This window comes from Theobroma umbraticum, unplaced genomic scaffold, assembly GCF_002168275.2.
Source record: "Theobroma umbraticum cultivar Fairchild unplaced genomic scaffold, ASM216827v3 scaffold_44.0, whole genome shotgun sequence".
In the NCBI taxonomy this organism is placed as follows: Eukaryota; Viridiplantae; Streptophyta; class Magnoliopsida; order Malvales; family Malvaceae; genus Theobroma; species Theobroma umbraticum.
Genome location: NW_018397255.1, coordinates 5,188,709 through 5,200,276, shown reverse-complemented (window position 1 = coordinate 5,200,276; position 11,568 = coordinate 5,188,709). Strand labels below are relative to the sequence as shown.

General features: G+C 35.3%; 2 protein-coding genes across 3 annotated transcripts; both read left to right on the top strand.

Moving 5' to 3' along the window:
- The first annotated feature begins 349 nt into the window (after positions 1 to 349).
- LOC110409465 (uncharacterized) lies at positions 350 to 4,880 on the top strand. Its single transcript, XM_021418817.2, has 2 exons — positions 350 to 777; positions 4,210 to 4,880. The coding sequence occupies exons 1-2, from the start codon at positions 535 to 537 to the stop codon at positions 4,438 to 4,440; spliced, it is 474 nt and encodes a 157-aa protein (XP_021274492.1). The 5' UTR covers positions 350 to 534; the 3' UTR covers positions 4,441 to 4,880.
- Positions 4,881 to 5,067: 187 nt separating this feature from the next.
- On the top strand, positions 5,068 to 7,627 carry LOC110409328 (uncharacterized). Of its 2 annotated transcripts, none has more exons than XM_021418635.2 (6): positions 5,068 to 5,717; positions 5,983 to 6,033; positions 6,151 to 6,284; positions 6,439 to 6,530; positions 6,619 to 6,819; positions 6,944 to 7,627. In XM_021418635.2, the coding sequence occupies exons 1-5, from the start codon at positions 5,409 to 5,411 to the stop codon at positions 6,795 to 6,797; spliced, it is 765 nt and encodes a 254-aa protein (XP_021274310.1). In that variant the 5' UTR covers positions 5,068 to 5,408; the 3' UTR covers positions 6,798 to 6,819; positions 6,944 to 7,627. The 2 variants fall into 2 exon arrangements, 1 of the variants encoding a protein (XP_021274310.1); XR_016350725.1 differs by having other exon boundaries at positions 5,070 to 5,717; positions 6,619 to 7,119; positions 7,255 to 7,625.
- Positions 7,628 to 11,568: the final 3,941 nt, after the last annotated feature.

The window sequence follows — 11,568 nt, the reverse complement described above, 5'->3', positions numbered from 1 at the left end:
CAAGTGAAAATTTCCGGTTTAAAGAAGGTTAAGTTAATTGTTTTCAGTGCAAAAGCGAGAGAAAATTCATGAAATTTCTTGTTTGGGTGTCGAGAAAGAGAGGGGAGTTAATGTTCTTGTGAACAATTAAATTCGATCAAGCTTCTTTTTATTTTCTTTTCTTCTGAACCAGAGAATCAAGCTTAGTAAAACAAAACCGCAAGTTCGCTATACACCTTTCGTTAAACGGTTCCCCGATTGGACCACGCTTGGTAATGGGCGCGTGGTCCTTTGCACTATAATTATTTCGCTTTCAATATTGTTTCTTTCGTCAGCTTCAGCTCACATGGAAAATAAAAGAAATACAATCAATCAACCACATAAAATCTACGGAGTCCTGGCCTTTTCGTTTTTAACCCAACCCCCTCTTTCTTCAGCTCTTCGCCCATCCCACTCATGTCTATCTCTCTCACCTACCCTTCTTCCCTTCAATTTTTTTCCCTCTAAATTTTGTTGACAACTTGTACATATATTTGGGCCAGAGAAAAGACAAATATGTTTGATTTTGGGGACGAACTAACAATTGAAAGCTACAGAATTCCATGGCTAGTATGGATCCAAATACTTGTCATGCTCCTCCTCGTGGTTCTTCTCTTTTGCGTCAGCCTTTCCGCTCTGGATCTCCCCGACTGCACTTCCTCAGCTTCGGCATCCCTTTGTCCCGAACTCCAGCTGGACAAAAAACCTGGTTTCAAGCAAAATACAAGACTTGTGTCCACTTGCTTCCAGGCTTCCCAGGTATCCACTTCTCTCTGTCTTCTGCCGTTTTCTTGTTTCTTAATCTATTTTTCTTCCCCCCCGCCACAAACCTTCTCCTTATAAAATTTTTCCTTTTATTTTTTTCTATTCGATTGGTTCTGACCGTTGGCCTGTTCTGGTTTAATATTTTCTTCGCCAAGAAGACCAAGTCCAAAGAAACGTTAGAGACTATTATTTATTTATCTGTTTATTAAAGTTGGTTAGCATTTAGCGAGTTAAAGGCAGCAAATGATACAGAAACTAAAATTTCTTGCTAATTTCTTCAATAATTTTGGATCCACTTATTTTTTATGTTATGGTATGTACAGTGGAATTTGGTAAAATCATGTCTTTTTTGTTAGTAAAACAGTGAAATAGTAGTAAACCATTCCTGAGAAGCAATGCCTTTTCTTAGTGGGAGTTGGCATCCCGAATGCAACCTTTAAACGTTTTCCATTAGTTCCCACTTAACTTTAGCACAAAGTAAGGAAGTTCTGCCAAAAATCCAATCTTCCCCACTGAAAACAAAAGAAGGTCGTTTTGACTTTATGCTTTTTGAAACCTGGAAGCATGGTATTTCTTTTCTTCGCTGGTATGAGGATACCTTTCATCTTTTTTTTTTTTCTTTGAAGCAAATATAACGAACAATAATTTCTAATTTCGGGGAAGATTTTTTAAGAAATGGAACCATTTTTCTTCTTTACCATCCAATCCCTCTTTGGGCCGCTGAACATTAATGCAGTGCATACAGTTTTAAATGAGCCTATTTAACTATTTTCACAGATTAGCTGCCTAATTAAATTTGGTCCATGTTCGGTCTGATAGGACCCGGGTACAAGCCTGTGGGGATACGGGCAAGATAATGAAGCTGCTAAAGGAATTGTTGTGGTTTAGATCTTAATTTACTACTTAGTTGCAGTCGGAAAATAAAGTAATCAATATAAATCATGAGAAATTATGAGGGTTGTAAAGAAGAAATTCTAGGGAGATTACAATGGTCAAACTCACCTCAGTACCTTGCTAGAATAATTACCCATCTAAGATTTTCATGTGTTTATGATTATTTTGATAGTGAATATCACCTAAGAGAAGGAGCTTACAAACTAAAGCAAAGTTTTCTTTCACTTTTTTGCTTTCTTCTGCTCTCTCTATTCAAGATACAACTCAAGGCTTCTTTTTATATTTGCAACTTTTTTTTCCCTAACTTTCAATTACCATGTTTTGGTTATCATAGACAAAACTGATGTGGTTGGTTTCGAATTTGCAAATCACAACTCAACTTTTTACTTAAAATTTCACTAACTTGACTTTTTCGAAAAAGAAATTCTTCAAATGCTAGTTTCAATGAGGCCATTAAGTTTTATGAGAAACTAAAGAAGGTTGAGCCTAAGCCCAAACCATAGCACATCTGGTCTCATTCTCACTTTGCCTCTTATAGGCAACTGGTTTAAGCACCACATGGACAACGTAAGTCCTCATGCCTTTACCACTAAGAGATAGAACACAGAGTTTATTTACTTCTAAGCACTGTTGCAACACAGACTAGGATCTCCAATGAAATATGAAAGATCTTTCATATACCAAAAAAACATTGAAATGTTTGAGCAAGTTTGCTAAAATTGTCAGTTTGGAGGAATTTTTCAAATGAAGGTGGAGATTTCTTGAGTTTGTCTGAAAAATTCCATTGTTTTGTGTTAAAGCAATGGCCCTCACTGTGTTAAATGAACTCTGTGATGGTTGGGACTTTCAGCCTAAAGTCAATAAATTTGGACTTAACTTGTTGAATGAAGTTGGAAGTTGGAGGTTGACATTGGAAAGAAACTTTGTAAACTTAAACGAGGTTGATGACTTTCAAGTAGGAGGGTCATGATGGTGAGTAGATTTTTTGATTCCATAAGCAGGGAAAGGGTTTGTTGGGTTGTGACTTGTAAATTCAAAATCCATCACACCACATTTGTTTGTATTGGAAATTAGGAGTTGGAGGATGGTGATTAAAGGTTAGAAGAAATGGTTGCAAATGTAAAAGAGAGCCTTGGGTTGTGCCTCAAGTACCGAGCAAGGAAGGAGAGAGACGAGAAGTTTGCTTTTGTTTTGTATGCTCTTTTTCTCGAGTAAGAGGTTTGATTGTGTACTTATCAAGATAACAGGAAACACTTGGAAATCTTAGACATATAATTATTGTAGTGAGTATTAGGATGAACTTGACCATTGTAATGTCTACTCTTTGACAGTAATTTATTTTTTTTGCCGCCCGTGGAATTTCCCAAATCTTGTGTCCTCTTTTCTTGCTATTCTTTTTTAGTTTTTCTATTAGTTGGTATTTCAGGTTGATCAGTCAAATTTCTAAATTAATTATTAGTTGTTACCACTCCATTAATATTTATATATGTATGATAATATTATCTCCTATAAAGAAATAAGACGCATACCTGTATTTTTTTGTCTAATTGCCTGCCTATGTAAGGCTGCAATTCTTTATTTAATTGAGTGTTCATTTTCTTGTCTGCTTGGAGTGAAAGCTACTTTCTTTAATACAATAAATAAACAAAGTTGCACCAAACATCGTGATGATGTTATTATTAAATTATACTAATAATTCACTCACACCTTCTTAAATTTGTCTTTTCCATAAGTACCATTTAGACTTATATTGGGAGGCATATTTTTAATCCCTTTTCATGGGGGGAGAAAGGAGGAGTGCTGAGGATAGTTGGTTTTTGAGTGTTTCTTTGACTCTAGCTCTAGGTTCAGTTGGAAGTTTCAGTGTTTTCCTCTGTCTATCTCTCTCTTTTAATTTGAGCTCATTTTTATTTGTTCAAGGTGCATGGTTAGTGTCAAAATTGTCAATGCTTTTGGTCTAACTTGTTTGAAACTTAGTTTGCAATTTCAACACGTTGGCTATGCTTAATTTGTTTTCAGTGTTTCTGTTTATTTGCCAATCCACTCCACAGAATGAAAAATTGTCATAACTTGGATGGAGAAACGATTAAAAATGCTGAGATATATATCTTGTTGATGTTCTGATTATTCCTAGGTACTGCATGTTTGGGTTAGTAGGAAAAAATTGGAAGAGAATGAGAGGAAAGAAGTGATTTAGAGTAAACTTCTCTTTGTTTTTTTTTCTTTTAATCCTGTTTCTCTTATGTAAACAATCCCAAAGATTAATGATTATATTGGACAACGATCATTGGTTAATGATCATAATAACAATTTTGGCTGAGGCATAGTGTATTTGATATCAAATACCTTCTTAAATTATAACAATTGTGGATTGAATCTCCATCCCTATCTTAACTATAAATTGGAAGCCAAATCAAGTGTGGGTTTCAACAATAATAATAGTTAGATTTCTTGTTTTAAAAGCATATATGGGTGTGGATGGTGTTTGAGGAAGGAATAATGATTAATAAATTGGATATTGGGTATCGGCAGGTTGGAGAAAGCCGGAGTATGAAGGGTGAGATAGCCACAGGAACAAGCAGAAGGATAGGGAGAGGAGAAGACACTATAGAAAAGGAAGGCCCTTCATCAAAAGAAGCAAATCAAAATTGTTATCACCCTTGTCACTATCTCAGGCTTGCTAAGATAGCATTTCTTAAGTGCTTGGGTCTGGATTCCTCGTCTGAGAATAGTTCAACTAATGAACAAAGAAACGAAAGATAGTACTTTATCCTGTTAACATGTCTTATCAAATTCTTTCATTCAGCTTCGGTATAGGGTGGCTGTACGGGGAATTTTCAACATTTGATGTTCAATCAATCAACACCAACAGCTGAGATTGGCCCCAGAGAGAAAACCCCAGATGCAAATTGCAAAGAGAAGATTACAAAATGATTCCTCTTCCGATTCTCAGTGCTAGTTATTCCCAGTAGCTAGCTAAGCTACGCTGTTCTGTTGCTTGTGCTGAGAGGTAGCAGCAATTCCGGATGGGGTTTGGGTCCGATAATGGTATTGTTAAGATATGAAGTATTCATTTGGAAAGTGTATTTAATCGAAACCTTTATATTTAAATATTTGAAAATGGATAAATGATTTTTTTCAAAAAATCATTCAAGCTTAAGCTTAACTAATTTTGTTAAGATAATTGAATTAATCATCTAGTTAGAGTTAAAATACAATATTGTTAGTTAATTAAATGTATAATATTTAATTCGAGTTATACAGTAATAATTAGAGTTAAATTACGTATAAAATTAATTATATATATTATGTTATTATTTTTGTTACATAAATCTAGCCCAAAATGGTAATATAAAAATCTGTAAAATTTCTTATGAAGTTCTAATGGCCTCCGTAATTATCAACTTATAGTAAATCATGATATATAGGGGGACTGGATATTAAAAATTGAACTTGAAATGAGTCAATGAAAAGATCAAAGCTGGACTAAATTGTAAAACTAAAAACACAAAATCAAGCTTAACCTCTTCTTTTCACCGCTCTTCGCTCTTTTGCCCTGTCCAAACGTAGAGCAAAGAAACAGCAGTAAAAGACAATTCCTTTAATGCCCTTGAAAAAAAAAAAAAAGCCTAAACTGATATACAAACTTGAAATTTCCGGAGATTGCAATGCGATGAGCTAAGAAGGTTTTAAGACCAGACGAAAGAAATTGCAGGCATTAATCAGAATCAATGTTGTGTAGACTAAAATTACAGGTAGCTGACCTCAGCCTCACCTCCATCGATCGCGCGTACCCTACTAACAACAACATCCGCCCGCCCCGTCGCTTCCGTAATCCCCGCCTGCCGCTCTGCCGCTTCGCTTCTCTCTCCGTTCGATCAGAGTACGGTTCAGCTTCACCATCATCATCGTCATCGTTCTCATCTCAGCCGCCGGTGTCTACTCACTATGTCTCCTCCGTGGGGTCCTCCTCTCTCCAGCTCTCTCAATGGACCCTCACCAACCGCCACATCCTCGTGCTCAACGTCGTCGCTTGCGCTGTCAGTTCTCCTTAATTACTTTTATTTTATTCCCGTAATTTTTGTTGCTCATTATTTGAAATTTCGCTCTGATTCTGTAATAGTTAACAAAAGAGAATAGTTAATCCAAATTTGAATCAGCATTTTTACGCTATCATTCTTTTAAAGAGAAAAAATTTTCATGAATTTTTCTAGCAAAGAACGAATGAATTTGGCATGTGAGCATTTGGCTTATAGACTGGAAGAATTATGTTATGATTCTGACAAATCCACAAATCTTTTCTAGGTGGCAGTTTCGGCAACTTGGCTTTTTTTCTCTGCAATCCCCACTCTTTTGGTCGGTAACTCTTAAAACAACTTCAAGTTCAGAGATATTATCATTTCAAAGATTGATGTTAGAAGTTCTGAAGGATATGTTATATACTTGTCCATTTTGCGCTTATTTTTCTAAAAGGCTTTCAAGAGAGCAGCAGAGTCACTAGAGAAGCTAATGGATGTCACCAGGGAAGAGCTTCCTGATACAATGGCTGCTGTTCGCTTGTCAGGCATGGAGATTAGTGACTTAACGATGGAGCTTAGTGATTTGGGGTTAGTATTCTACTTGTTTGATTAAAGTCACTAATATCTCATCCCTCTTCCCTTTCCCCCTTATATTCAAATATATTTTCCCCCTTTTTGGCTAATAAAACACAAAAACAATACACAATTCTATCTTGAAGTAATTGTTTCTTTTGTTTTACAGGCAAGAGATTACTCGAGGTGTTAGAAGCTCAACTAGCGCTGTTCGCATAGCTGAGGAGAGATTGCGTTGGTTAACAGACATTGCTTCATCAGGTTATCTTCAAATTTATTGCCTTTTTGGGTATTTGCTATGAGTTCTCATATGGATACCATGAATTTTACTCTATTTTTACTTGATTAGCTTCGGTGCAGGAGGTAGCCAAACAGAAAACTGAGGTGTCAGGGCCACTGATAGCTCGAACTGCAAGAAGCATGAGGGAGGGAATTGTAAAGGGTCGTGCCATATTGAAAATATTTTTCACTCTTACCCGATTTTCTAGGATGGCTATAAACTATTTTGCCAGCCGACGTAAGCGGTAGAGCCATGGAGTCAAGCTCTGTGGTGAGCAAGATTGGATCTGTCTTCTGTACATGTGTCATGGCTGAATTTTGTCATCTTGTTTTTGTGTTTTGCTGTGTTAGTTTATGGAGTGGATCGAGTTTAGGTTCTTTGCTTTCTGTTTCAGTTGATTGCAGTCAAAGCATCATTCCTTTGCTGAAATACGTACATCATGAGAAGATTTTCATTTGGGCCAGTCGACGTGCTACCCACTTGTCAATCAAATGACAAGTTCAGCTTGAGATCTTTAGCTTCCACCTCCCATTTCTTCCCTTCTTGTTTCTACCATCTGAGCATGTAAAGGTATTTGTGTATGCTGCTGGGTTTGTTAGTAGTTTTGCGCACTAATATTACTTTTCTGATGTTAATTTTAGTTAACTCACTCTGAATTATTCAGAGGCTAACAAGGAAACTTGTAATTTTTGATTGAACATGGAGATATTTCAATTGGTCTAGTGGGGGCTCCATGCTGAATGTGGATAAGAGACATGCTAAATTGCCAGTAGAAGACAAATACTCCATAACAAAGTGAAAAGGGAACAAATCACTACACTTCTACATCTACACAGCCCCACTAAACAATGATTTCACTACTCGAATGCTGTGTTTGATTTGTTCTTCTTGTCCATTTACTCATAACTGTATGCTGCTTATGGTTAGCCTAGTTCATTCCCTTGTTTTTTTTAAAAAATAGTTCATTCCCTTGTATTTTAACTCAACAACAAGTAGTTTATACTCTTTATAATTGCTTGTTTCTGTCTTAGTCTCTTTCTTATAAGGAAAGACTCATCTTGAAGTAGGTAGTTACCTATCGGAGACTTGATATTAGGTAGTTTTCAGTTTGCTATCTTCAACATAAACTTCTATTAACTTGTTTATGCTCAAATTTATGGTTTTATGACCATGAATTCATTTTGATTTCAATTTTTTCCCCCTTTCTATACAAAATTCAATCTGATTGCAAAGTAGGCTTGAAATTTTAACCCTGGTATTTGCTTGACGGGCCTAAATATTTTGCCAAACCTCGCCCAGAAACGATAAGCCGTAGGCTTAGTAATGCCAGAAAAGATCTTCTCCTGTGACGAGGGCATTATATCTGAGATTCTGAAGGTGATGTGAGGCTGGCCCGTTCTGCATAACAAGTACTAGTAATTTGCTTCGCGGCTCACTTGATTAACAAAGCGCCTCCAGTTTCATTTCAAGAAATCTCTGACACCGGTGAATAATGTGGCTTTTAGGACCTTTACTTCTAATATTGGATCGGACTGCAAGTTCACATGGCAATAACGACCTGGCTGCCAATCCACTTCCAGTCCTTTCAAACCAAATAAGTTTTCATAGATACCAAAAAGAATAAACAGCTCCGCCATAAGTGTCACGGTAAGTGGATTCAAGTCATGTGAGGTATCGAATTAATTTCGGAGGCTGTCCAAGTTACCGGACAAAGTACTGCATGAGTTTCAACTAAAGTTCGACACGTGACATTAAGCATATATCATGAACCAAGCCGCAAGGAGGATTGAAACAAACCAACACTTCTCTAGAGTTTGTAGTTTCAAAATGTGATGTTAGAGAGCATAAGGTCTAATGGTTTACAGAATATCTTGACCAAATCTGGTTAGTTTCTGTGTTAACACGACATAAGCAAGATTGCGAGATATAATTACGTTGACTAATAGCTAAAGTCTCTCAACCGGCTAATGCTGACTAATGCAAGCAAACATCATATCTAATAAATAAAATGTGTTGACAGCATTGATATGGTTTGTATTTATTTTGTTGAATATCGATTATTTCCTTCGAAAACCAAAGTATTAGAGATTTTTAGTTTAATCAAAGCGTCAAATATTAATTACGTTTAAATGTTCACAACGTTCATAATTAGGATAAGTATAATAAAGTGTTTGATAGTTTTATTATCCAATTACTTACGGACTATGAACTTGTCATCTGTTACATTCATACCATTTTTGAGTAATTTGACAAACGATAATCAAATAAAATAAAATAATATTATTTTTTTTAGAATTAAAAAAATTGATTACGAGAATAATACCCACCATGTAATTGTTTAGTGGAATTTTTGTTTTGAAACAAATTGACTAGTGGAATTAAAACATAATAGAAACAGTTAAAGCCTAACCTTAGTAAGAACCGAAGGTTGTCTTGGGTGAACGAAATGTTGTGTTTGGATGCTTTTGTTCACCTATATTCGGACAGTTTTATCTGTTTGAATTGCATAGTTTTTATATGGTTTAATTTGTTCATTCTCTACAAGCAAAGATTACATACAATGAAATTATTAATCCAACTGTAACATTTGACCTAGAAGCCTCCACTCAAGTCAAACCCTAAACTTTGTCATCTATTGAATTCTAATAACATAGTTGACTAAATTTGTAGAGAGAAAAAAAAAATCCCCATAGGCAATTAACTATTTATAAATCAAACACTGAGACTTTTGCATTTTAATTTATTGAGGAGACAGCAAGTTAGAGACAGTCCCCCAATTATTTTTAATCATGCAAATGGCGGAATAGGTAAAGTTAGTTGCACAAGAAGCCATTTGTCGCATTTCTGCTAAAAGGGTTTCCTTAGGGTTTTCATATTTTATTTAGGTTTTGAAGATTTGACCCAAAAAAAGACCAAATAAACTAGAAAATTAATGCATAAGAAAATGTAAACAAGGTGGTGCATAGAACTGCCTATATGTTCATTATACTTGAAGAAAATGTTGGCTCAATAAGTGTTATAATAATTTTGAAGGGACAAATAATTGATGAATGGGATATATAAATATTCCATGGTTGAAAAAACAAATAGCTCAAAACCAAGGTCGAATAACCAAGATCACAAGGTGCCAAAATCATATAATTTCCAGCTTAATATCGCCAAGCTCAAGTCAATATGCCAGCTTATTTCAAACTCTTCTTGTTGAGTGGTTTCAGGTGATGAATTTAGATGGCTTTATTTGCTTGTGTAGTAGCACTTACCGTAATAAAAGTTTTTATCATCACCTTAATACTCTCTTCATACACGAAGAAAATGAAAATTTCATGTGTAAAAGATGATGGGTCTATCGTGTGACTTGAACATCACGTCCTACGCATAGGACTCATGAATAAGTGCAACACTTATTTTGATATAATAATATGACATCGTTACGTCCTGTTTTTGCACTTTAGGAATGTGTTTTCACGTGGGATGCTTTGCTTGCTGTTTTGATGGAGTGATAATGGATGGTGACTCTTCGAAGGTGTGTAAGGATTTGAAAGAAGTGGAAACATGCTTAATGGTCTTGTTTCCTTTTCTTGCTTATTCTGCCCTTGTTTTTGTATAGTTGGGTGGTTCTGAGGGCATTGCTTGAATGATTGAGTTCAGGATGGGTTTTTTTGTATAAATGATAGGATCATCTATTGGCATTTTTTGTAAGCCTGATTCGAGCAGAGTACCACGACTGGCTTTGATTGGATACTCTGCCTGCTTGTAAAGGGTTATTCTTGCCCAGCTAATCAAACAACCTTAATTTTCAAAAAAAAAAAAAGGTTGGCATCTAATTTAAAATTTAACATGATATCAAAGTGGATGGTTCTCCCTATTGTTATCTCCAAGCTTATTATCTTAACACGTGAAACTCATGCACATGATAAGTTTGTTATCCCTTACATGTGAAGTATTACATTGATTAAATTTGGAGTATTTTGAGCACATAAATAGAATAAACATTACCTTACCTTTTATCGATTGATTTTAAGTTGATTACTCATTTTAAAATTTAACTTCGTACCTTTGTTTTCTTCTGTAATAAGTCTATTGTCTTCATATCATGTGATAAATTCGTTGTTTTTGTATATGAGGAGGATTATCGAAATAGAGAAATAAGAAATCTCACAATAATTAAATTGAATGTATTTTAGACACATAAATATAGTAAAGCTCATGTCACCTAGTATCAATTAATTTTAAATTGAATATTTACCCATCTAAAATTTAACAAAATAACGGTTCTTTAGATAGATAAATGGATAATTTGATAACTTTATGTTAAACACCATCTAATTAGAACTTAAATCATTTCTGCCAAGACCTACTTCCAAAGGTGAAAACGTAGTCTCCATTTGTTTAAATATTCACACTAGCCGATGAGCTCTTTGTGTTATTGTAAATTAAAAGGATAAAAGGAGTTTAATTATCTAGATATGTACTAACTTTTATAGTTATGCTGCGTACATGTTCAGATATTTGTATCTTGATGCTCTTTTGTTACAGCGTCTGTCACAAACGGCGGAGCCTAGCTAGGAGGCCAATACTATTGATTAATATAAACTTAATTAATCAGCTTTCGCAATTGGTTTGCCTAGCTAGGGAGAAGTGAATTGCTACCCTGTAGCACTCAATCAAGGAATGTGATAGGTGGGAGAATCTCACATGGAAACAAAAACCCAAAGCGAGAGAGAGAGAGAGCAAAAGTGAAGCATATGTGCAAAGTCTATCCAGCAGCTTCCCTCTTGCATGCTTTTTGCCCTGGTCGTACAAAGATACCATGACCATTTCATGATATATATCAATTCAAGCCTAATATTGATTAATAACCCTAATTTGAAATCAAGAAAAATTTAAGAAATATTAACCTTGCAAATATCTGCATGAAGACAACAGGATCAGAAGCTCCCGCTAGCTTCCATGAATGTCCAATCTGTACAAATTCAGGATTTTATTCCTCTATTATTTGGTAGGTATATATGGAACCCT

Bases quoted from the DNA above. Each gene is read 5' to 3' on its own strand.
- LOC110409465 (XM_021418817.2), top strand. From the start codon at position 535: ATGTTTGATTTTGGGGACGAACTAACAATTGAAAGCTACAGAATTCCA. The intron at 778-4,209 runs GTATCCACTTCT...GGGTATCGGCAG, and splicing joins CTTGCTTCCAGGCTTCCCAG to GTTGGAGAAAGCCGGAGTAT.
- LOC110409328 (XM_021418635.2), top strand. From the start codon at position 5,409: ATGTTGTGTAGACTAAAATTACAGGTAGCTGACCTCAGCCTCACCTCC. The intron at 6,034-6,150 runs GTCGGTAACTCT...TTTTTCTAAAAG, and splicing joins CTGCAATCCCCACTCTTTTG to GCTTTCAAGAGAGCAGCAGA. The intron at 6,531-6,618 runs GTTATCTTCAAA...TTACTTGATTAG, and splicing joins AACAGACATTGCTTCATCAG to CTTCGGTGCAGGAGGTAGCC.